Here is a 25,872-nt window from a genome sequence, read left to right on the forward strand (position 1 = left end):
TATTGTTTCTGCAATTGTAAAGCATTTTAAACCTGTGCTTGTATTGTGACATTAAAACAAGACCTCATATGGTACAAGAATATTCATTAACAAATAAATGTCCTATTAATTATACATCAATACTTGAATGGGAAGTGAGGCTGAAAAGAAGAGTTGCTGTACCCAGAACAATCACAATGTGTCATTGGAGAGCTAAATCTGATTATGAAAGCTAAATACTAATTATGAAAAAGAGTGACAATAGAAACTGACACTTTCAAGAAACAAATCAAATCGTCTGCAGACATAAAATATGGATTTGCATCAAGTCCTTATTAATCCTAACAATCTTCAAAGACTGCACACTGGCTCCTCAGAGACTTAAAATGGAATTATGACAGATAAGTGACTGTTTGAGGTTGATTCAATTAATTTAGGACCTTATGCCAAGTCTCTTATGCTCACCAAGGCTGCATTTATCTGATCAAAAACACAATACAATTGTAACATTGTAAAATATTATTACATTTTAAAATCACTTTTTATTTATTTATATCCAGTCGTCAGTGTCACGTGATCCTTCAGAAATCAATCTATTACTCTGATTTGGTGCTCAAGAAACATTTGTTTTATTATTATTGATGTGCTGCTTAACTTTTTTTTGTGGAAACCATGCAGCATTTTCCCCCAGGATTATTTAAAGAATAGAAAATTCAAAAGGACAGAATTGATTTTAAATATAAATGTGCACATTTTGCAGCATTATACAGTCACTTTAATGCATCCTTACAAATATATATATTTTTTAAATGTCTTTCAAAAAACTCTTACTGACCCCAAACCTTTAAAAGTAGTGTACATTTCGAAGAATGCTTACGTTTGAACACAGATGAGAACGGTGCAAATATCTAAAAGCCACAACAGTACATTTGAAGTTAAATCAATAAATAACTTTTGGAAAGTTACACAAACACAATTTTACATATCATATTGTCTTATGTCTTACCTCAAATAATTCTGTAGCTGTCTCCTCTAATGCATTAAAGCAAATATCTACAGTATTTGTATTAAGCATATATCATTTTCTATGCAAAATAATTAAACAGTCAAGACAGTTGGGAGTTTACATTTAAGTCTTAAAGGGCAAGTGCCCTGGCTCAAACTGAGCTTTTCAGTCAGAGTGCCAGGGATTGGATGGAGAATATCAAAGGGTATTTACCAAAAAAAGAAAAAAAAAGAAGAAGAAGAAGATCCCATAAAAACCTCACTAACACTACAAGTGACCCTCAAGGAAATGATTATAAATAGAAAAAAAGGCATTTCATGCTGCCTTTAATCATTTTACAAATAAATGTCCACCTTTGTCAAAGAACATGATGTCCTGTGAGGAAGAAGAAAGAAAGAGAATGAAGAGAGATTAGTTCAAACAAAAATCACTACTATAATAGGCTACTACGGGCCAGATTTAATAAACGCAAAATGGATCAAGACATGCCTTTTTTCAGTGATACATAAATGCGCAAAGTACATTGATTACCGCAAACCAATCACGTTGCATGATATATTTAAATACTCTCCTCCCATATTTTGCGTCTGAAAGGAAACCTCCAACAAATGCATAACAATAAGGTCAGCCACAAAAATAATTTTCATCGCTAATTTTTCATTGCATGTCTTTAATAAATCCTGACCGTTTAATGCCAAAAGAGGGTTTGCGCTAGTGCAAACTGTTAGTAAATCTGGCCCAATATATTTTAACTGAATGAACTTCTCTAGCATACAATTTATACAGCGATGTCCAGTGAATCACTTGAAATCCTTGACTTAATACTCACAATAAGGAAGCAAGCACCCAATAATACAGTCTTCATTTTAACATCCATGTCCAGAGGGAACTGGATGCAAAAGTTGCTGGCATCAGTGAAGCATTTCTTTAAGAAACCACTTCGTTGTTTTATGATTCGACCAATTGAATTCCCACCATTCATGCCTTTTACCTAAAGATAGACCTTCTTAGTTGTGCAAATCATGCATTGGTATGCAAAATGTAAAACGCCTGAACATGTTTGAGTCTAAAAAAAATAATTAATTCAAGGACTAGCATTGCCTGAAATAAGTTACCTCAAAGTTTATGTCACCGCAGCATTTGAGAGGAAGGAAGGGCCCCTGGATTTTCAGTAGTACCTCATTGTTGGGGCCCAGGATAGAGAATTTTGGTAAAAAGCAGGAACACTCCTGTTTCACATAGCCTATGGTAACTCCAAGGGGAGCCTGTACCTCAATCTGAGGGTGGGAAATTCACATCAAGTATTAAATAAGAAAGGAAAGTATGTGAAATGTGTGCACTAAGTAGACACATAAACTTATTTGAGGCACCTACAGTTACAGGTTGTAACAGAATAGAATTGGTTTAAATCAGACTATCATTGTCTATCACTACTCGTTGTAGTTTATGTGCTAAAACATTCCTTTACAAAGCAGTAACTCTTGTTAAAAACTCAACTATACAAACATCTTTATTGAGTGATTCTGCTTAATGTCACTTTAGGTGCCAATGGCATCCTCGTTGATTTGGTGTTGAGGTCTGAAGCCTTTTATGTTGGAGCTCCTTTCAATTTCTCTATTAAGACATTTTAATTAGATGTTGCATAACCCCTGATAAGACTGATAACGTCTTCTACCTCTTGCAGGAAGCAGCGCATTGGTCTTATCATCCGTATGACCTCTTGGCCCACGTTGTTTTTAATTCGCATTTGAAAACAGCGCGCTGAACCAAAGATATTGCGTGAGCAGCAGTCACTATTTTCTTTGGCGTGGTAGATCTCTTGACCGATGCTGTTCTTGATCTTATACTGGTTGTTGGTCTCAAAGCCAGTGAACACTGTAGACAAGTATGATCAAAGTTTGTCAGTTTAAAGGGATAGTTCACCCCAAAATTATATACTTTGGAATAAGTCAATACTTTGGAAGTCAATTGGTGTCGTCAACTGTCTGGTTATCAAGATTCTTTAAGATATATTTTCTTGTGTTCAGCATGAGAAAGAAACTCATACAGGTTTGGAACAAGATGAGGGTGAGTAAATGATGACAACATTTTTGGCTCGATGGTGTTTTTAGCCCCCAATGGCTCCTTAGAGGCAGGTAACCCTAACCTCAACCTTAAACCTACCCATCCCCTTGCTGCCTGGAAGGCGCCATTGGGGGCTAAAAACACCAAACACCACATTTTTGGGTGAACTATTCCTTTAAATATGGCACAGGTAAAAAGTATGCAATCTATCAGAAATGGTAAAGGTGTGGACAAAAATGCTTTTAAACATTGGCAGTGCTCTATGATTAAACAAGAAACATGAACATGGCTCGGAGAAGACTCACTCTCTAGACACGATACTTTTTGGTGGATAAGGATCTGGTCTATCTGAAATGCACAAAAAAATGAAACAAAACAGGTTGTAGCCAGACACCACACTTTAAGACAAATGTATTGATAGAACGAGAGAGAGAGAGAGAGGCCCACCTCCATGAGGTACTCGAGACCGGGTGGGACTCCAAAAGGTATAGCCAGCGGTGGAACTGCAGGTGCTAGAGACATTTACGAGGAGGATAGAGATATTAGCCTTCCATTATCTTTACAGCATTAATGATCATTAAATACATCCATTCCACACACAATTTCCTTATGGCTTTAAAATAAATAACATTTGAACATCCAAATATTACAGCTCTGCAGGAGGAGCCGGTGCAGGACCTTCAGGCAAGAGATTTGGAAGATTGTTTTTGAGATGTGGATGCCACTATTTGTATGAATAGACAATAAAGAGACAACAAAGTCAATTTGAAACTTTTATTGTATAATGGAAAGTGGAGCCTTTGTTGAACATTTGCACATCTCAATGTAACACTCAGATATGCATTTATTCTATGTTTACCTGCATATGGCTGAACCTGGTGAGGTGCTGGATTCATGACCGGCTGAACTGGAACTGGTTGGTTCACTAGCTGGACCCCTGCAGGTTGAGGAGCCGGTGCAGGACCTTCAAGGCAAGAGATTTGGAAGACTGTTTTAGTCTGGAGAGCCAAGTTTGAGACAATAAAAACACTCAGTTATACATTTATTCTATGTTTACCTGCATATGGCTGAACCTGGTGAGGTGCTGGATTATGTGGACCTGACAGATTCATGACCGGCTGAACTAGAGCTGGTTGACTGTCTGGATGGATCCCTCCAGGTTGAGGAGCCGGTCCAGGTACTCCACAACCTCCTATGGGATAGGCGGGTGTGTACTGTCCTGGCTGAGGAATTGGATTTTGGACCGGAGAGCCTAGTTTAGGATGACAAGACATCTTCTGAGTTTCAGATCACAGACCTTCCATCTTTGCACACCAAAACTGAATCTGAGCGAGAACGGGATATGAGAGCTACAGTGGGTGGTAAGATTTTCAGTGAATAACCACTTTGGTCTGTTCATCAAATAAAGCTGTCATATGGCCTAGTTTTAGGATCAAGGCTTTTTCTAAGCAATGTTGAACTTGATGGTTAGAAGGTGATATTATAACTATGCAGGGACGTATACAGCAGAGACAAAAGAACGTTGAAACCACTCACGGTTGACTGACAAAAATGTTACAACATAAGCATGTTGTATTACATAGAATGTGCCAAAACTTGTTAATGTGCATTTCCTGCCAGACACCAGTTGTTTAAACTGAAAAAAATGTAATTAAAAGAAGACAATTCACTTCCAGACAAATCACATAGCAGTAATCATCTGCTAGAGAAAAAAACGGTACAGTAAAACTCTGACTGCTATAAATAAAAGACATTATTATTATGGTAATACTTTAAAATAAGGTTTTATTTGTCAACATTAATCACATTAGTTAAACTAAAAATGAACAATACTTTAGCATTTATTAGTCTCAGTAATGCATTTTTAAGATCAAAAGTTGTATCTGTTAACATTAGTTAATGCAAGTGAACTAACATAAATGTGAACATTTTTAATAAGTTACATTAAGAAAGGTTAATAAAAGTTAAAACCATAGTGATCCTTGTTATTTCACATTACTTAATGCATTAGTTAATGGTAACAAATGAGACCTTTTTGTAAAGTGTTACCATAATTATTTAAAACGAATAAACCGTCAGTACCTGGTTCTGACATTTCGAAGACAAGTCTGTTTGACTGCACAATCACCAGAAGCAGCACGACCTCTGTGGTGATGGAGGGAAAATAAATAAATACATTTTTACACAAAATTGTGTCCAAATGAAGCCAGACACAGTAGTATGATTTCCAACAACTACAAAGACCAATGGTAAATGATCCCTTACCTATTAAAACTCTGCACAGTCTGACCTCAGGATGCTCCACGAAAAAGCCCAGTTCCTTGGTGTTGGATTGTTAGGATAAAGGAATTAATAATATTTTGTGATTTCCTTTCGTTTAGCGTATGCATATACAAACACAAATGTTTGTGGCATTATATATGCACTTGTACTTTCAGTTTTTATAGTATCCCTCCCCTTTTCTTACATATTCAAATTAACAACCTGAGAAAGGTGCAAGGTGATTTTTTTTATTAGATCGACTGATGAAGGTTAACCGGTTGTACAAGAGCATCTTGTTGACATCAAAAAATGTTGTCGCACTGTCTCCTTTGTGTGTATGTTTGTATGTATGTGTGTATAGAGATAAACATTAAGAAACATTCTTGTTTTGTTTAAAAAGATTGATACAGATGATTTGTTTTTTTAAGGTATAAGTATTGTAAATGTTAGTTATTTTAGCTTTGACTCACATCTTAAGTCCTTTATTTAGGTACATATTATGGGGTTAAACACAAGCTGGGTATGGTTTTTTTTTTACAGTGCACCAATATGCCTGTTTTAGAACTTTTCCTAGATCCAGTCATAAAAAACACACAAATCACCAACATAATATTATACGTTTATTATTTATGATGTTACACTAATATCGCATATTATAGAAATGAATACAAACACATAGACAAAACGACACATATGTATATTGATTATGGATAGGTAGACCAGGGTGTTTTGTAACTGTCAGTTGAACCAGTTAGTAATTAGCTACCGTGGTGGTAAATGTGATTAACATAGAAAAATTGTGTACAAAAATTTTAAACTGATGTCTAACTATTAATGTTACAATGTATGTAACAATGTAAGTGGTAGCCTACTTACTTTAGAGAACAACTTTCATTTGCAGTGTATAATGTGAGAAAATATCAAAGTTTAAGGAAAATAGTGACCAAAACACAGACGTTTAACAAAAAGTGTTAACACTGCTCACTCTGCATATTTTTATATTGTTATCTATATTTAATATATTCCCATATTGATAGAAGGCTAGTCTCTATATAGCAAACCAGGACAAAAACATTGCCATATGGTATGTAACGAGAAAATAAAGAGACTTAATAGTTTTACTTAATAGTTTTTAGAATAATTTCCTGAATTGTTTTGTATTTCAAGCTACTCATTTATTTATTTAATTGGCAAACATTTAATATTTAAGATCCTAAGATTTGAGAGCGGTTCAATGGGAAGCTGGTTTTCCAAGTCCAAGTAGGACACTATTTCTTCACACACTGAAAAAACTGTACTAGTCAATACAAATTGGCTTTCTACCAGTTTTAAGTAACATACACACAGAAAACCATGCAACTACTTGGTTGTTTAACTTGATAGTTGTACTGCCCACTTCATCATGCATTATTTGGCTGTGTAGGAACATTTGTGTACAATGTCAAAAATGCTTTGCATTTAGCACAATAAAAGTGAATTTCCTTCTAAAAGACAGAAAAATATACTTTATGTATGAGAATAAAAAAAAAAAACATGGATGTGGTATATTTCTAAGAAAAAAACTTGACAAAAACATACAAATGTTAGCTGCTTGCGCTGTAACAGTAATTTGTTCAGTGATTTATTCTTAGGCAATGACTAGTTTTAAAGGCACCAGTGAACAGTTACTCATGATACTTCGGCTGTCACTGTAAATATTGCTGGTCATGTGATCACTATAAAATGACCATGAACATGTCCTTCGGGTTCACTGCAGTGGCAGTTTTCTATAAGGTTTGGTTACTTAAGAAAACACAGGAAATAAAGGAAGTCCAGACTTAGAGGACATCCACAGACTGTGGGAATTTCAGAAGTTTAAAAAAGACCTGAAATGTTTGCAAAGTGATGCGAGTTAGTTGAACATATGTTCCTTTATAAGTAACCTTTCAGGAGCTCTAAGAGAACACAGTATTACGCTGGTTTGTGTCTCCAACTTTTTCAAAGAACATGAAATCCTATGAAAAGAAAAAGAGAACAGAATCAAAGAGTCAGAACAGATATCCAGTGGGGAAGAATGTGTTCTAGTCTATGTGATTTGTATTTTATTCTATATTTTTATATTGATCGTAGTTGCATAATGGTAAACGATCTGTGCTCTTATGCATACTGGAATGCCCTCTAAGGCAATACCAAGCACTTCAGACTACCATCTAATGTGTGGATCATTAAATGTGTTGTTAGTTTAATACTCACAATAAGGAAGCAAGTGCCCAAAAGTACAGCCTTCATCTTAACATCCATGTCCAGAGGGAACTGAATGCCAAAGTTGTCGGTGTCAGTGAAGACTTCCTTTAACAGGCCGCTCCACTGCTTACTGATTCGACCAATAGGCTTCCCACTACCGTCTTTGCCTTTGAGCTAAAGACAGAAATAAGACTTTATGGTGAGAACCCACCAGCTTTTGCTTGATTTGCAAAGATTTTGCTTGGTGTCATAATAACGTCTGCCTTTGAATTTCAATTTCAATCCAATTCTAAATAGCTACCTCGAAGTTCACATCACCACAGCAGTTACATGCCAAGCAGGGTCCCTCGAGCTTCATCATAGTCTCCTTGTTGGGCCCCTGGATGGAAAATCTTGGATAACAGGGGTGCCAGTCCTGCTTCACATACCCTATGGTCGTTCCAGGGGGGGCCTGAACCTCCATCTGAAGGTGACATATTCAAAAGAAGACATTGTTATTTACAGTATATACATAACAAATTATAAAATGTATAACAATGCCCAAAAAGATTTTTAAGCTAATAGCTATGTGTGCCGGTAAAGTTCTTAAAGGTTTTTGAAAGAAGTCTCTTATGCTCACCAAGGCTGCATTTATTCGACTGAAAATGTCAAAAACACTAAAAATATATTGTGAAATATTATTACACAGTAAAATAACTTTTCTATTTTAATATATTTTTATTTTTATTATATTTATTCCTGTGATGGAAAAGCTGAATTTTCAGCAACATTATTCCAGTCTTCAGTGTCACATGATCCTTTAGAAATTATTCTAATATGCTGATTTGGTGCTCAAGAAACATTTATTATAATTTTTTTTAATCAATTTTGGAAAAAGCTGTGTTGCTTTATAGTTTTGTGGAAACTGTGATAAATTTTTTCAGGATTCTTAGATGAATAGAAAGAACCGCATTTATTTTGAAATATTAATATTTTTAACATTATAGATGTCTTTACTGTCTCTTTTGATCAATGTAACATCCTTGCTGAATTAATTTCTTTCAAAAGTTTACGGACCTTAAACTTTTGCACAGTAGTGTAACATTTAAACTAAATAAACAGTGTGACTGTTGACCAGAGACTGTCAGACTCATTGTTTAGGTCCATACGGACTCTATGCCATTTATAACTCATAAGTCACACACATGTTCCTGTCAGTAGTAGATCACACAACATGTCCTTTAGATGGGTCACTAGCTGAAACCCAACACAAAGATCAGGGGCCGTATTCACAAAGAATTTTAAGGCTAAAAGTAGCTCCTAACTGGCGAATTTAGGAGCAACTCCTAAAAATAATGGGCGTGTCACTCGTAACTTTAGGACTCCTAATTTTTTTCACTAAGAGTAATTCATGAAGCATTTTAGCCCTAAAAGTAGCACCTAAGTCTGGGACAGCTTAAAAGAAGTCGAGAGGACTCCTAACTCACTAAGACCTATTCACAAACAGCTTTTTGTGGCATTTCACGTTGCGATGTTTTGAAATGCGTACGCAGCGGCTACAGGAGCTTCCAGTCGCGAGGGAACAATTTTGCATTGTAAGCATAACTAGGGATGCAATAACGCCACCAACAACAACCAAAACTAGGCTACTCATTGCATTTAAACTAATTGTAACGTTTCATTGTGGATCAAATTAAAATGTTCTTCTCTTTGCAAACGTAGGCAGAGGCATATAGTGACAGATTAATTCAATAATGTTGCAAAGATATTGCATCAATCCATATGTTTCATTAGGCTACTAGGCTATTTGTTTTGCCTTACTCTTCATTTAGGCTATTTATTCAGTTATTCATCATCTTCCGTCCTTCGCACTACTTGTGTAGCGCACGCATTCTCAGACCTGTCACCTGTCACTCATCATCGTAGGGGAGGTGTTTGGAATCATTCCCGCGTTACAATCATCAGCCAATCAAGGTGGTCACTTCAGTCAAGCTCGTGCATGAGTAATGATGTCATCCATAGCAACGAAGACTCACTCTTAGTTTAGGAGTTGTCATTTTTCTTTACTAAGAGTAGGTCTGAAAGGCGTTGTGAATAACTTTTAAGAGAAAACTCCTAGCTAAAATCTTTTAGTGCGATTTAGGAGTACTCCTAGTGGTAAGATAAAATGCTTTGTGAATACGGCCCCAGATCCTATATAGTGATTAGATTTAAACATTTCAGGTTTTTGAGACTTAAAGGGATAGTTCACCCAAAAATGAAAATTCTGTCAGTAATTACTCACCCTCATGTTGTTCCAACCCCGCAAGACCTTCGTTCATCTTCGGAACACAAATTAAGATATTTTTTTATTAAATCTGAGAGCTGGATCACCCCTCCATAGGCTTCTAAGGGATTGAAACGTTATTAACCCAGAAAAGTTATTAAAGACATTGTTAATATAGTCCAAGTGACTACAGTGGCTCAATCTTAAGTTTATCAAGCGACGAGAATACTTTTTGTGCACAAAAAAACCCCGACTTTATTCAACTATTCATTTCCTTCTCTCTGGGCCTCGAGTGAGTTCACGTAGTGTAATAGCGCAGCGCTTCTGTGTTGTACGTCACACGCATCACACACATGACCAGCATCGGCCAATAGTGAGCCTACGTGTGACGTACAACACAGAAGCGCTGCGCTATTACACTATGTGAACGCACTCGAGGCCCACAGAGAAGGAAATGAATAGTGGAATAAAGTCGTTATTTTTGTTTACTTTTTGCGCACAAAAAGTATTCTCGTCGCTTGATAAACTTAAGATTGAGCCACTGTAGTCACTTGGACTATTTTAACGATGTCTTTAATAACTTTTCTGGGCCGGCAAGTTTCAATCCCTTAGAAGCCTATGGAGGAGTGATCCAGCTCTCAGATTTAATCAAAAATATCTTAATTTGTGTTCTGAAGATGAACGAAGGTCTTACGGGTTGGAACAACGTGAGGGTGAGTAATTACTGACAGAATTTTCATTTTTGGGTGAGCTATCCCTTTAACTAACATAACTAAATGATTTTTTATTCCCCGGGAGGAATGTCGTGTAGTCCCAACCAGCCGTTTGTTGTAGTCCTTAAAAAACGATTTCTTTAAAAATAAAATATCTCGCTTTGCTTTGAACTTTGAGCGTCGTAACTTTGCAGATGTTGTTTATGTACAAACGGCAACATTACACACTAACTAAAGTTAGAAAAGTGAAATCATAATCAACCACCCCTTTAAGTCAGTTCGAGGCTGGGTCCTCTTACTCATTTTCTATGACCTCTGCAAGTGTGGGGAACTTTGTCTTCAGTGAACTCTGTCAAATGATTGAACTTCAACTTTGACTTCTGGGGCCGTATTCACAAAGCATTTTATCTTACCACTAGGAGTACTCCTAAATCGCACTAAAAGATTTTAGCTAGGAGTTTTCTCTTAAAAGTTATTCACAACGCCTTTCAGACCTACTCTTAGTAAAGAAAAATGACAACTCCTAAACTAAGAGTGAGTCTTTGTTGCTATGGATGACATCATTACTCATGCACGAGCTTGACTGAAGTGACCACCTTGATTGGCTGATGATTGTAACGCGGGAATGATTCCAAACCCCTCCCCTACGATGATGAGTGACAGGTGACAGGTCTGAGAATACGTGCGCTGCACAAGTAGTGCGAAGGACGGAAAATGATGAATAACTGAATAAATAGCCTAAATGAATAAAGAGTAAGGCAAAACAAATAGCCTAGTAGCCTAATGAAACATATGGATTGATGCAATATCTTTGCAACATTATTGAATTAATCTGTCACTACATGTATATGCCTCTGCCTACGTTTGAGAGAAGAACATTTTAATTTGATTCACAATGAAACATTACAATTAGTTTACATGCAATGAGTAGCCTAGTTTTGGTTGTTGTTGGTGGCGTTACTGCATCCCTAGTTATGCCTACAATGCAAAATTGTTCCCTCGCGACTGGAAGCTCCTGTAGCCGCCGCACACGCATTTCAAAACATCGCAACGTGAAATGCCACAAAAAGCGGTTTGTGAATAGGTCTTAGTGAGTTAGGAGTCCTCTCGACTTCTTTTAAGCTGTCCCAGGCTTAGGTGCTACTTTTAGGGCTAAAATGCTTTGTGAATTACTCTTAGTCAAAAAAATTAGGAGTCCTAAAGTTACGAGTGACACGCCCATTATTTTTCCCGAGTTCACGCGCATGATCATAGCAACTAAACCTATGCGCGTGAACTCGGCAATCGACTACTTTGGACTTCAACCGAAAACAGGATGTAAACACAGGTATTTGCGCTGGCTTAAATAACATCATTTTTATACATATCTTTCACATCTACTGCAGTCAGATTCACTCGTGTTCACTCAGAAGGAATCACTCACATTTTCTGTGCACTTGTAATGACACATCAAGGATGTCAAGAGGCTAAAAGCAGGTTTACTACTTGCCCCATTGAAGTCAACAGGGTGCAAATTTTAAAAATAGAATAACTCGGTGTAGGCAACCCCGATTTTTGTCGTTGTTCTCTGTATTGACAGCACTCCAAATGTACAAAAAAATGAGCCTAATGTTAAAATTGACCAGAGTTCTCCTTTAAGCATACTGGTCTCTTTATGTGGCTTAACTGTAATTCCCTTACATTATTATTGACAAAACATTAATCCAAAAATACTGTGTTGAGTCATAATTCAACACACTCACTTTATGCAATCTAGGGTTAACCTTACATTAGCTTTGATATGACTTGTCTGTTAGCCATACCTCTTGCAGGCAGCAGGGGCACCAACAGGAGACACAACGGAAAGGTCGGATGAGTCGAATGACCTCTCGGTCAGTGTTGTCTTTGATCTTCATGTCAAAGCTGCGCAGGGCACCACAGCAGTTGCGTGTGCAGCAATCATTTTTTTCTTTGGCAGAGAAGATCTTTTGACCGAGGCTGTTCTTGATCTCATACTGGTTATTGGTCTCAAAGCCAATGATTGCTGTAGAGGACCGAAAATTATGCAGAGAAGTTGAAAAAAAAGTTTACAATTAAACTATGAGTTAAAACAAGTCTCTAGTTTAAAGGAACCGTATGTAAGATTGTGGCCAAAACTGGTACTGCAATCACTTTCAAATTACTGTAGAGCGGTGTATCCCCTCCCCCCTCCCTCTTTCCCCTGACTCGAGGTTGCCAGTTAGGCTGCAGGATCCAGCAGGAACGTAGGCTGCTACAAGGAGCTTCCAATGGCAAGTGACGAGTCCTACACAGTAAGTTTTTTTTTCTGTTAATTATGTTTATGCTTCATGAGAGATGTTTTGCGTATTTCGGATTCATAACGAGGTCTTTTAGGTTTCGTAACATTAGACATGTTTTATCCGACACGTTTGTAGCTGCAGCTGTGGTAACTAGAGCAGAGCTGGCAACCCGGATGCCGAAACACTACTGACTTCGTGATTAGTAGATAGGTGGAGGGTGGGGCATCAAGCCAAAACACAACATGACAACATCAACATCAGTTGAGGGCTGCAACTTCACTTTTAAATGACTGGCCGGACTACTGTTGTCAGCGATCTAAGTATTTGAAATGAACATGATTTCTTAATGTCTAGTGACATATCAGGGCCATTTTATGATTAATTGAAATACATTTCTTACATACGGTTCCTTTAAGTCTCTGGTTTAAAAAAAAGTGTAGCAAAAAAGCAACAGTGAATAAAATTGTCTCAGGGTTAAAAAATAGAAACGGACAGAATGTGCTTTAATGCACATTACTGCACTGAAATATAGTAAACAGCTTCAACTACATATACATAATAAACAAAAAGACTTACCCTCTAACAACTCCACTTTCTGATGAATAAGGATCTGGTCAATCTGAAATGCAAAGAATATACTAGTAACAAGAAACAAGAAAGATAGCGATGTACCTTTCCTACAAACTCCCCTTCTATAAAAAGATGAATAATGAATGCTCATCAGGTTTGTTTTGTGAAGATAATACATTTTTGAAGGTATTATATTTGTAATATTTTTTATTGTAAATAAAATAATAGTAATTTCATACATTTCAACAGTTTATCATCAACTACAGACGCAGCATCTATTGTGTTCACCATGCTTACACACTGACACGCCTCCCAACTTAAGCCCCTTGCACAGATATTCTGGAAAACACATTGATTTTGGTTCATTCACACTGCCAGTGATTTTGCGGAATCTGTGAGTGCGTTCACACACATCCCGTAAAGATCCTGTAAAGACACTTGACGTCAGGATGTGTTGTAGAAAGGCCAGTCTAATTTTTCGCTACCGCTCTTTCCATTGTAGTCGTGCACTTGGTGGATTTTTTTTACGCAGCATCTTAAGTTTACTAATGATCTGCGCTTTCGATCTCGAGAAACCACGCTCAAGCATTTTTTTCCGGATTCGGTCGTACATTAACGTACCGTTCCACAAAGCTGGCGAACGATCTCAGCTTCAGCGTGGATAGTAAGGAGCTCCCTGGTCTCTGCTTGCAGACATTCTTTCGTTCTTTCTTTGTTGATGACGAACACAAACTTTCTTCTAAGAGCAACAAAATACCTGTAATACGGCATTGGTCCTGGCTTTTGTTCACACAGGATGCGTCCTGGGACTGATCCTGGCAATGCTACTAGGTCCCCATCCCGGCATTGATCCGGGCATCAATCCCGGGACGTGTTTGCGTTCACACAGAAGGCATTCTAGCAATTTTACAGCAATTTCCCGGGATCAACGCGCTGTGTGAAAGGGGCTTTAGAAACTCTTGGCACAGAGTAAAAAAATCCCAAGATTCCCAGAATCAGAACTATGACATTGTGGTGGCATTCATGGGAGTTCAACTCGTAAATACGATCTTTCCGACATGACTTTAATGTACCAAAAGACATGGCCTACCTGAGTGAGGTACTCCAGACCAGGTGGTACTCCAGCAGGCACTGACACTGGTGGAGCTACAGGTGCTAGAGAAGGTTGATAAAGGCACATCACAATTAGTCAGCTTGCATAATGCAAAAAATGCGTTGCATTGTCTTCATAGTATTAAAGTTCATTAGAATGTGTAGATACTAGAAAAACAGCACATTTTCATTGAATCCGTACTATTACAATTATTTCAGCAATGATTTGTAAATATTAGCTTAAGTACATATACATACATTATACATACATACACAAACACATACATTAATATATCTTAAGTATAGAATATTATATACTAATATATAATGTATATATATATATATATATATATATATATATATATATATATATATATATAATAGGATAATAGTACATTAACCTTTTACCTACCACCGGTTTTTTTAAAACGTATTTGTAAATTAAGTACAAATTAGACATGTTTACCTCCATACGGCTGGCCCTGGTGCAATGCTGGACTAACTGGACCAGGCTGATACATGACTGGCTGATCTGGAACTGGCTGGTACCCTACTTGAAACCCTGCAGGTGGGGCCACATATCCTGGATCTCCATAACCTCCCATGGGATAGGGGGGCATGGATTGTCCGCCTGGCTGGGGCATGGGATACGGAGGCTGGTGTGGAGATGGGTAGCCTGGTTTAACACAATTTCGAAAGCAAAGAGAGAAAACCATCATGTTAGTATACTGCTTATTTAGCTTTACTATGAAAAGAAATATTAAGCAATGATGTAAAAATCTGGAGGGAACAAAGTTTAAATCATAAGATACAGTATCTGGTCTTGGCTTTTTGTTTAGTTGTTTGTTTGAATCACACATTTGGTACATGCAAGTCTGCTAGATTTGTGCTGTGTTATGTCATTAACGGGGATGTTTTTGTGCAGATTATGGAGTTGGTTTCGTGTTTGTATGTCTCTTTAAGATTGTGGCTTCAAGTCAGAAACTCTCCACATTATAGTCTTTGAGCTACTCGGTTGTTGATTTACTCCCGCCTGTACTTTGATACTTTGTATAAGTCAACCTCTTTTTAGTCTTAATCATAAACAGACGTCCTGAAACGCTGTAGAAAGTCCTGAAGACTTGGAATGTATTCTTCCATTCAAGCTGTCAATGAAAATCCCAACACCATGTCTAATCACTGGGATATGATCGGAGTTGGTATGCAGTGGATTGTAAAATGACTGGAACAACTGACCGATTTATTCTCTTTCAATCAATAAATAGAGACACACAGAAGTATGCATGTATGCTGGGTAATTCTTGTATGATCAGATTTGAGATGGTTAATGCAGGCCTCCCATGTTCTGTGGACTGGATCTATTTTAGACTGCAGCGTGCATGTTAGGCATTCCAATGGGAAAAACAAAAATAGCCACCCATAACAGAAAGGGTCATGAATAATTAATTGTAACAATATTGACTATTTGCAGTCATTATAAGAACATCATGAACAATGCATGTAATTGTGAAATAGAGAAGATGGTAAATATTTAATCACATCAGCTCTTTTACAACAACCACACAATGTTTTTTACAGACATATAAAGTAGATGAATATGAGGCATTAACTGAGCATCAGCAATTAGGACAAATATTTCATTCATTTCTGTATAACAAACTTTATTTGATTAAAATATATAATTAATCAAAAATCATTACCTCAAATTGCAACCCTTAAAACTTTATCATAAATAATGAAGGCCCATGGCAAAGCATCTTATATACAAAGCACCTTTTCTGATGTATTTTTTTTTTGTTTGGTTTTTAAAGGCCCAGTTTCTCTGAGTTAGCAATACAGGTTGCATGCAAAAGTATTACAACCTCAAATTATATAATATTATTTTTGAGAATAAGTTCTAGCATACTTTTGAACACCATCATCAAAGAACCCCATCAGAAAAGCAGTTCAACAATACATCCAGTTGGATCTCTCTCTCTACCAGAGAGCAAACTGTTCTCGTATACACATTTTTTTCAAGATTATAAATCTTGTAGTTTCTTGATAACGATGTAGCAATATTGAGCCAAATAGAGGATAATTCTTTACTTGCACCCATCTACACAACCACTCAAAAGTTTTGTTGTTGTTGAGAAATTAATACTTTTATTAAAAAAAGGATGCATTAAATGAATCAAAGTGACACTAAAGACTTTTACACAGTTACAACATTTTTATTTCTTTTTTAACAAATGCTGTTCTTTTGAATTTTCTACTTATGGAAGAATCCTGAAAAAATGTACCATTGTTTCCACAAAAATATTAAGCAGTACAACTGTTTTTAACATTGGTAACAGTAAGAAATGTTTGTTGAGCTCTAAATCAGCATATTAGAATGATTCTGAAGAATCATGACACTGAAGACTGGCTCCCGATGGCAAAAATTTGCTTTGCAATCACAGGGATACATTATATATATATATATATATATATATATATATATATATATATATATATATATATATATATATATATATATATATATATATATATATATATATATATATATATATATATATATATATATATATATATATATATATAAATAGAAAACAGTTATTTTAATGTTTGTGCTGTATTTTATCAAATAAATGGTGAGCATAAGATACTTTTTTCAAAAAACAACCCCAAACTTTTAAACGGTAGTGTATCCCAAGAGTGAACACTGCAGGTGTCGCTTAATATTTGATTCGTCTAACCCTCTCACAAATCCAGACCTGCCATTTTCCTACGAAAAAGCTCAGCTTTTGAAATATTCAAATCTTTCACCAGCCTTTTGGGGGTGGAATGATTCTGAATGGAATAAAGCTCTTTCATCACAAAGGTCTCTCATTCAGGTGCTGTTGAGGCACAACCCTTAGCATCATGGGACATTATTTGAAAGGTGCTGGCTTTGTGATAGATTGCTGACTTCTAAAACCAAACCACATATCTGCTATCCAACATTATGGGGCCATTGAGAGAAGCCTTTGAAGACTCAGCATTAAGGATGTTGTCTATTAAATAGTGTACCTCCACAATCATACATGTATGATCACAAATTATTATATTTCCTACCTAGACACTGAGACAGAAAAAAAAAAAAAAAATGCAAATCATTGCAAAATAAATAAATAAAACTATTCAATGTGTCTAACTGTGTCTATTCAAGACTGACAGCCATGGGGCAAAGAAACAACAGTGCCTTTCACTACCAGCAGAGAGAAGAACCTGGCGTGCATCAATACGCCTGAGGTCTTCAAAACAGGCTTGCAGACATTTTGCTTAAGGGGAGAAAGTGTAGTTTATTTAAAGTAAATTTACTGTTATTTTAATATGCAGTTTCCACAACAATTACTGACCACTCACACAGGGGAATCACTGAATTAAGAGATTGTTGAACCAGTAATGGTTAGAAATGTGGCGGACCGCATTCATGACACATTGCTTGTTGGTGAAGTTATGAAGCTTACTGATAAATGGCAAGGGCGCTTTCTGGGTCGTCTGGCAGACCAGCTGAGCTCACACTGAATCTAAGCCCTCGATCGTTGCTAATTTGATTCTCCAGACCTGCCACGTGGAATTGCAACCTGCTTCCATCATGTTATCTTACCGTTCATGAATCACATGTCCATTGCACAAAGCATTATATTAAGTGCTGGGGAAACCAGTCTCAAGTCATTTATCATTCAGACTAGCACAATAAATTGCCTTCAGACATCCACTATTCCAATTAAATTAAAAGAGAAACATAAGAAAAATGTGCGTACACTCTTAAACATAAAAAAGTTCTTTATTGCCATCGATGGTTCCATTAAGAACATAGTTTTTATGGCCCAGCTACAATCCTCCCCCAACTCACTCATCAAAACAGACTTCCTGCATAGTATGACGGCATAATCCTTGACCGTCCCTAATAAAACCACTGACATTTACATCACATGTTTTGTGATTGTATTTTTTGAACACACCCTTCTTTCCATTCCTGTTTTCAGTGCTACTTAAATAAACATTTCTTGACTTGAGTAATTCACCAAGACAATGGATGAGGCAAGCTCTTTTGCAACAGAACGATCCACTTTCTTAACATGGACTAAATAGTGTCAGTCTGCTTGGTGAAGCTATCTTGAATTCCCCAGCTTGTTAAGAACACAGTTGCTCCAAAGAACGACTCTTAATGGGGTTAAGGAATCACTTGACTGCCGATTTAGCAGCAAAATGCAGTCTGGTATAGATAGGACTTGGAATATTTTTTTGTAAGAAAGATAGAACACAATCATCTGCTCTGAATTAAGTGCATGATACATTTACCCTTATGATAGAGCTGGGTCATTTCCGGGATTCGGTGCATTTTGTGTCCCCCGTAAAGAACATGATCTTACTGCCTTAAAATAATGAACAATATGAATTTTTAAACCAGTCTGAATCATAAATAACACCAATTGAACGAAGCATATTGAAGTATATCAAAATAATAATTTGATTTTACAGCATTTTGAACCACCACATATCACCATTTTTTCCTGTCCCCAGGCCTGCACCCCATTTTCATGATAAATACAACAATTACTATACATGTTATTATTTATTTATTTATTTATTATATATAGTTTGGGTATATCAGTAATGATTCTCTCTAATGTATATTATTTTTTAAATGTATTTAATAATTTATTAAATCAGTCTTTGACTTTTCCCTCAATTTATTGCCCACCCTGTTATTTTTGACTATTTTCCCTTTAAATAAAAGTTGAAAGAATAACTACATCATATCATAAAGCAGTCATCACTTCTTTAAAGGGATAACAACCTGGGCAAGTGAGTGAGATCCTCGATTATTTTTACCAATTTTATCTTTCAAATGTGATGTGGTCAACCTTGGCACTGGCAGAATGTTAAAGGGAAATATACTTTTTTTTTTGTTGTTGTTGAAAATCATATTTTTAAAATGACAGTTTTAAAGACCATGTAGTTTTTATTTGATAAACCTAGTATGTTAGCTTGTTATTGCTCAGACACTGTGCATTGACTGATTTTAGATCACCCTATCATGATTCATGACTACACTTACATTTATTTGTGTTTGATTTTCTACATTTTATGATGGCCAACAGGCACCGAAGAGACCACATATTTTCAGATAACAGTTTTGTATCATCAGACAAACTTGTAAAATAAGAAAAAAATAGCTAAGTAAAACTAAAGCCACAGCCATTTCCTGGTGTAAGATCACAGACATCCCCCACATTCCATATAAGCTGTGGAAACTCATAAATGTGGAACACAGCCACTTTTGTAGGGCTACACTTCCTGCATTCCTTTCCCACTGACCTCTAGAGAAAAATGTTTTCACCTTCAGTTTCACACCTTCATTGAAACAGCACAAATCACACTTAAGAGGAAAAATGTAAATAGACAGTGTGGACCGTTTTCAGCACAATGATTGACAATGAGTTACAGCAGGTGGTACTGTAGGGCAGCTATTGCAAAACTCACTGGTTGTTTGAATCATTACATGCTGCATTTCCTAAACTACAAATCCACAAACTGTTGCATTTCAAGGAAGATAAACAGATTATTATCATCATTACCTGGTCCAGACATGTTGAAGACAGATGTGTGATTTTCAGAGCCAACGCCTGTATAGCAGCACCACGATCACTAAGTGGGCGAAGAAAATGTAGGGAAGTTGTTTTGTGAACAATACAATCGCTGGAAACAAGCAGAACAGGTCCAAAAGAACAGAAGCTCAGCTTGAAATGAAAAGACCCAGGTTTACATGAAGAAATACGGAAACCCAACCGGATATTAAAGGAAATTCGTGGGCAAGATTCGAGCCAAACATTAAACCATAACTATCATGTTTAGTTTTTTTGTGTTTTTTTTTTTTTTTGTTAGATGGCGAGAAACACACTGAAGCAATAACACTATGACGTCAGGTCAGGTGGGTGTGGCGACGGATATTATTGCGTTTATCTTATGAGTCAAGTAGCCTACACTGTTTCCAAACAAAATAAAACGGCAAATATTGCCAAGCATTGGCGAAAAAAAAAGAAAAGAAAAATGAAATGAAATGTAGAAACTGATCCAAACCCCTTACCCTAAACGTCTCTCGAAAAATAGACTATTTAATCAAAATAAATTAAGATAATTTATTGTATATAGCCAATTAACAATTTAGCGAACACAATTACTGCAAAAGCGTTTTCTTTAAAACCTAGCCTACTCTGTATAGCCGAGGCTTCAAAAAGGGTAAAAAATATACATATATATAAATATGTAACCCACCATACTCTCACTTACATCTCAGCTCTTGGGGCAGGCTTGATACTCCGCAAACAAACCTTCGGGGGAAATCTCCACAAAGTAGTTATTGTTGTCGCAGTGATTATTCGGATTTATGGAAAAAAGAGAGTTTTTAAATAATTTTCTTCACTTTCGCTATACACTTTTGCTAAAAATAAAAAGACTATCGTTTCAACACTACGCCCAAACATGAAGCATTCGTTTTCTCTATGAATCAAACTCCTCCCCTTTTATGACGCATTCGATTAGAAACCTGAGAAATCCACGAGACTTCTATTAAGCAACTAGATTAACTTTTAAAAGAAAAAGAGGACAATTCTGCGTTTATTGCAGTGTTGTCAGTAAACGACAAAGAAATGGGAAGAACTTGAGGATTTTCTTTTTAATTTGTTCTTATATTTCATACCCACACAGCCTATAGCTTTTTTACACACTTGCGGCGTTTGAATCCATTTCCTGACACACTCACGAGTGTAAACCACACAACAACCAAATACATAAATAACCATCAGCAACACCTCCAGTCTGCTCCGAAATGAGATACACTACTCATACCATGACCTTCTCTTAAAAAGGTGTTTTGAGTAAAAGCTTTTCATAACTTATATGATAAATGAAAAATATAATAGTTCACCAAGACATTTTTTATTGGTCAAACATGGTAAAGCTTTTGATCATGTTGGCTAGTTGGAGAAACTTGAAGTTTTAGTCACAAGCATTTGCTTTACCACGTTGGTGTTTATCTTTATCTCCCCCAATAGGAGGCACAACTGAGCAGATTCTGTGAAATATCACATCCATTCTGACAATGATTACTAGCTGTTTTTAATAATCATTTCACACATTATGGACCCAGCATTTATAAAAGAAAGGGCAGTGAATTTGTATATGTGATGTGAATATGTGAATGTCAAGACTCAAAAAGTATGCCCGGTCACAGTTCACAGTAAAACAATACAAAAAATACAAAACATTAATAACAAATTATAAAAATAATCAATTATGTTTAGCAAAAAATTACAATAAAGTATGTTTTGGAAAATATATTTATTTTTGCTTGTTGACGGGAGAATTCAAGACAATTAAGCACATTGCAGAGATAATGTCAAATGTTTGTTACAAGAATATTTTTGTCATTGTACCACCTTGTGGAAATCCCTACTATACACACACACATGCCAACTGAAATAACTTTTTTTTACCAGTTGACATTTGATAATAAAATATTTTTGTACAAATTGCACTCACAAATAAGAACAATGTTGGAAACATTTGAAAACAATGTAAAGAAAGATTTTACAAAACAGACACTCACCATAAAATACTAGATTAACATTGTCTATCGAAGCATTACAAAGAACTATGTAGTAAATCAGCTCCAAATCTTCAATCTTGCTCTCAGTTTTCAACTTAAATGACTGCATTTTCCACAGAGATTAACAATTTTGTTTCTATCTGTTATGCCTTGTCATGTCTGTGGTTGAAATTGAATGTTTGGTTTAATGTTCTGCATTTTGTTTTGTGATATAACTAGTAGACTGCATGTACACACAGTAGTCACTAAAAGAAAAAGAAAAAAAAGAGCATGCACTTTTCACCTACTGAACATCCGTAAGACAAAGCTGAGAGCAAGCTGTAAACCAGTAGACAAATATATTTTCAATTTAATGAATTGCAAATGTAGTGCAGTACTGTAGAAAAAACTGATCCATACCTTGGATGAAACCAGAGTAGTGCAATATGAACTCTGCATATTACTCAAGATCTTATTGAATCGCCAAATGAAGTGCTGAAAATTGAAGTGCTCTATCATCTTGAAACGTTTTGGATAAAACGTTACTGCGTCTACAATAAATGTTATATACAATGAAAATACGCAGCCTAAAATAACATACATAGTAAAAAAAAAAAAAAAGTATTGATTCTGCAAATAATTTTCACAAAAACGCTTATATTGGTGCTGGCACTGGACTCTTTGGAATTGTATTGTTCTAAATTTGGAACTCTAGGTACTTATAGGGGAGAAACGAGAAGGCGGGATTGTCAAAAAATAAGCACACACACTCATTTTACACTAATTAGAGTAATCAGTGGCAACAATTTGTTCCCAATCTCTGTTGACAGACATCTTGGCGGATTGCAGCGGCCCCGTTTAGTAAAGGTAGTTTATTTTCACCATGGGTTGTCTGTCAACAGCTAGTCTATGTCTGGTGGCCCCAGTTGCCCGAAATAGCGATAATTAGGATAGGGAGGGAAAAGAGGAAAAGAGAAAACGTGTAAGACTGCTGGTAGGCCATCCACAGAGGCCTCTCCTCCTTTTTTTCTACTTGCTTCTGTTTCCTCTGTTAATACTACGACCATCCCTAATGAGACAGATAGAGACCGTTCTGGTGTACGTGGATGAGAATCCAGTGTTTTGAAACTGAAATTGGGCGAGACAAGATTATCTGATACCTGAACAGGCCACACACAGAGTCTCCAAATGACCGAACATTCAGAATTTGTATGAATGTCAACTAGCTAAAATGCACAGTTGTCTCATAAAATTACTAGTGATGCATAATATCAGAACCATAACCATTATTAGCGGATATTAGAGATTCATTTTATATCGGTTGACATGTTTAACTATATATGCTAGTTTCTCACATTTTTACATTTGGATTCACTCCTTATGGAATACTCTTAAAAAAATTCAATTATAAAATTTTACATTTTAAAATTACTAATAAAATTCTTTAAAAACACTAATTAATAACACTAAAATGCAATCTTTGGAAAATCTCAAAATGAATGTCCACTTGCCTAAATTCACTTAGCATATGATTCATTTGAATTTTTATTTATTTTGTGAATATTTATTAATTTATTTCAAGAATATATGGTCGATTTTTAATATCAGCCATTTGTCAGTTTTTGGTCATAACATTGAACCCTATACAGTTCTTGACTCAGTTTTGAAGAACCCTTTGTGCCCAATAGGTTCAATGGAGAAATGTGTTAAATGAGTGAATAATGCTGCATGTTTAATGGGTTATTTTGAATTGAATTAAAAAAAAAATTAATTATTAATTAATTAAAATTAAATCCATAAAATGATGCCATGATTGGAACCTCTAAAAGGTAATATGAAGTGCCAGACAGAACCCTTTAAACGTTTTCTTTGTCAATCAGAATTTGAAAATCAAGTGCAGAAATCACATTGTCACATTTGCTTACAAAATTGTTTAATTAGGAGTTAACACAATATAGCTAAATTAAAGCCTTACACACCTTTCAGGGCAATATGTAAATATGTATATACATTTTGAATCAATAGTTTATGTATTGTGCATACTATGAAACATAAGAATATCCCACACATGTCATTATGAAATACTGACTTTTAAGTGTAATATTCTCTGGGTGCCCTCGAAGTAGATACTGTCTTGTCAACTTGTTAACCTGAGTTTGAACTAGAACATTTTAACAACAACCAAAATGATGCTTTTATCATGTTCTAATCTTTTTGGAGGGTGGGTGAAGTCATGCTAGACACACCGACTCCCTTTATCCATAATCTCCTGGTCATCCTATATAAACCCACCCCAGCTTCAGGTCTACAAATACCCAAAACACACATGCCCTTGACAAAGAGGACGGCAAGGCAACATACACAGTCAAGACAGGACAGAGCAGGATTGTCAAACAACCCCTGAAGAACCTTCTAAAGGACAGACGAATTCACCAAGAAGGTAAATATGAGAAACACAATATACTTTTATTAGATTCTGAATTTTATCCTAATCATTGAGCTGAATTTGCCACATTTTTCTTAACACGTGGCCAGTGAGAGCCAACAGAAACTCTGTGTGAACTAGAAGTTTGAAACAACTTCCAATCAGCTGATTGTGCTCACTGTGAACAGTTTATCGTAAAAGCAAGTATTTGAAATAACTTTCCTCAATATAATATTTGGTGTGATGTTGTACCCTCAGATGATGTGCTCCAGGTGTTTGCTACTTATTCTGGTTGTCTACTTCTTGATGGACGAGCTTTATGCTTTCCTGATACCAGACAGACTGCGAATGAAAAGAGTAAATATCACATTACTTATACGCTTCACGTATCCTCTTCTCAACAGAATACACATTTATATACAGTTCTGATGTGTTTTAATACAGCATTTTAAAATATATCAGATACATTAAAAATGCATCTAATTCCCTGCAGAGCAATCACAGGTCGGATCAGGAGATGTCACACATCTATGAGCTCTCTGATCTGGCAGACTTGTTCCCAGGAAATGAAGGTGAAATGACACGGGACTGGGATCCCAATCCGGCTAAGTCTCCTGCCTTCTTTTCCCCTTTGGAACATATCAACGTGCAACCGGCAAACAGCAACCGCCGCAAAAACAAGGATAAGAGGTCAGTTGGAAGTATTTATTCCATTAAATATAACATTTTGAAATAATTTTGTTATATATATATAATTATTTTCAATCTCTATTTATTTTACAATTTGTAAATTGATTTCAAGTTTTTTTTTTGGAAACTCTTAGTTCTCTGTAACAGCTATTCTATGATTTTAAGCCCAAATTGACATTTTTTTTTGTTCCGCCATTAGGAGGAGGATCACTATTCCTCTGGATCCCATTGGAAGCTCCTACTTGTCTACTTGGAAAAGAAAGGTATTTTCAGACACGAGAAAACCATGGTGGCTTGGCTGCATACATTTGAAGTAAAGACTGCATATCCTATCAGTGTTAAAATATTTTTTGTCCCCCACCCTTAGGAGGAACCTGGAGAGTATGATGCAAAGTGATCAAGCTGACAAGATTACATATACCGTTAAAAATGACAATATATTATGTTGTGTAGTTTTAGTTCTTTTTTTTTTTTGGTTTCTATTAAGTCATTGCATCTCAGGTTTATGAACTGTGACTTATTTATTTGTATTTATGTTTTATGAATATTAACTCATCAGCTCCCTCTAGTGGGGTGCAAACTGACAGACGCTGTACTGGTGTTGCTGCAAAATAAAACATTAATGGATAAACTACCGAGTCTCGTCTAATGTTCTTTCAGCTTATGTTAAAATGCATCATGTCTCTGTGAATTAAAATAAGCTGGA

General features: G+C 36.0%; 3 protein-coding genes across 7 annotated transcripts; 1 reads left to right on the top strand and 2 right to left on the bottom strand.

Moving 5' to 3' along the window:
• Positions 1 to 555: 555 nt before the first annotated feature.
• LOC311286981 (phospholipid scramblase 2-like) lies at positions 556 to 4,814 on the bottom strand. The gene is made up of 8 exons (XM_084403497.1): positions 4,107 to 4,814; positions 3,909 to 4,013; positions 3,497 to 3,561; positions 3,355 to 3,397; positions 2,661 to 2,860; positions 2,101 to 2,262; positions 1,815 to 1,976; positions 556 to 1,360 (listed from the first exon to the last, which is right to left on the bottom strand). Exons 1-8 carry the CDS (start codon positions 4,321 to 4,323, stop codon positions 1,316 to 1,318), a joined length of 999 nt encoding a protein of 332 aa, XP_084259623.1. The 5' UTR covers positions 4,324 to 4,814; the 3' UTR covers positions 556 to 1,315.
• Positions 4,815 to 5,909: 1,095 nt separating this feature from the next.
• plscr3b (phospholipid scramblase 3b) lies at positions 5,910 to 20,991 on the bottom strand. Of its 2 annotated transcripts, none has more exons than XM_084403499.1 (9): positions 20,755 to 20,991; positions 20,043 to 20,112; positions 14,900 to 15,109; positions 14,432 to 14,496; positions 13,348 to 13,390; positions 12,295 to 12,515; positions 7,836 to 7,997; positions 7,544 to 7,708; positions 5,910 to 7,305 (listed from the first exon to the last, which is right to left on the bottom strand). In XM_084403499.1, exons 2-9 carry the CDS (start codon positions 20,053 to 20,055, stop codon positions 7,246 to 7,248), a joined length of 939 nt encoding a protein of 312 aa, XP_084259625.1. In that variant the 5' UTR covers positions 20,056 to 20,112; positions 20,755 to 20,991; the 3' UTR covers positions 5,910 to 7,245. The 2 variants fall into 2 exon arrangements, with proteins under 2 accessions (XP_084259625.1, XP_084259626.1); XM_084403500.1 differs by having other exon boundaries at positions 20,740 to 20,975.
• Positions 12,529 to 25,797, top strand: LOC311286984 (uncharacterized protein). 4 transcript variants are annotated; one of them, XM_084403504.1, is made up of 5 exons: positions 21,794 to 24,491; positions 24,735 to 24,833; positions 24,970 to 25,166; positions 25,366 to 25,429; positions 25,534 to 25,797. In XM_084403504.1, exons 2-5 carry the CDS (start codon positions 24,735 to 24,737, stop codon positions 25,561 to 25,563), a joined length of 390 nt encoding a protein of 129 aa, XP_084259630.1. In that variant the 5' UTR covers positions 21,794 to 24,491; the 3' UTR covers positions 25,564 to 25,797. The 4 variants fall into 4 exon arrangements, with proteins under 4 accessions (XP_084259627.1, XP_084259630.1, XP_084259629.1 ...); XM_084403501.1 differs by adding an exon at positions 12,529 to 12,783 and having other exon boundaries at positions 24,349 to 24,833; positions 25,366 to 25,797; XM_084403503.1 differs by having other exon boundaries at positions 21,794 to 24,833.
• Positions 25,798 to 25,872: the final 75 nt, after the last annotated feature.

This window comes from Rutilus rutilus (assembly GCF_951802725.1).
Source record: "Rutilus rutilus genome assembly, chromosome: 3".
In the NCBI taxonomy this organism is placed as follows: Eukaryota; Metazoa; Chordata; class Actinopteri; order Cypriniformes; family Leuciscidae; genus Rutilus; species Rutilus rutilus.

Excerpts from the sequence above, each read along its gene's own strand:
- LOC311286981 (XM_084403497.1), bottom strand. The coding sequence starts at position 4,323 with ATGTCTTGTCATCCTAAACTAGGCTCTCCGGTCCAAAATCCAATTCCT. Across the intron at positions 3,562-3,908 it reads CCAGGTTCAGCCATATGCAG|CACCTGCAGTTCCACCGCTG; the intron begins GTAAACATAGAA and ends AAATGTCTCTAG. Across the intron at positions 1,361-1,814 it reads TGGGTGCTTGCTTCCTTATT|GACATCATGTTCTTTGACAA; the intron begins GTGAGTATTAAG and ends TCTTCCTCACAG.
- plscr3b (XM_084403499.1), bottom strand. Across the intron at positions 14,497-14,899 it reads CCAGGGCCAGCCGTATGGAG|CACCTGTAGCTCCACCAGTG; the intron begins GTAAACATGTCT and ends AACCTTCTCTAG. Across the intron at positions 13,391-14,431 it reads GTCTGGAGTACCTCACTCAG|ATTGACCAGATCCTTATTCA; the intron begins GTAGGCCATGTC and ends TTTGCATTTCAG.
- LOC311286984 (XM_084403501.1), top strand. The coding sequence starts at position 24,720 with ATGTTGTACCCTCAGATGATGTGCTCCAGGTGTTTGCTACTTATTCTG. Across the intron at positions 24,834-24,969 it reads ACAGACTGCGAATGAAAAGA|AGCAATCACAGGTCGGATCA; the intron begins GTAAATATCACA and ends AATTCCCTGCAG. Across the intron at positions 25,167-25,365 it reads CGCAAAAACAAGGATAAGAG|GAGGAGGATCACTATTCCTC; the intron begins GTCAGTTGGAAG and ends TTCCGCCATTAG.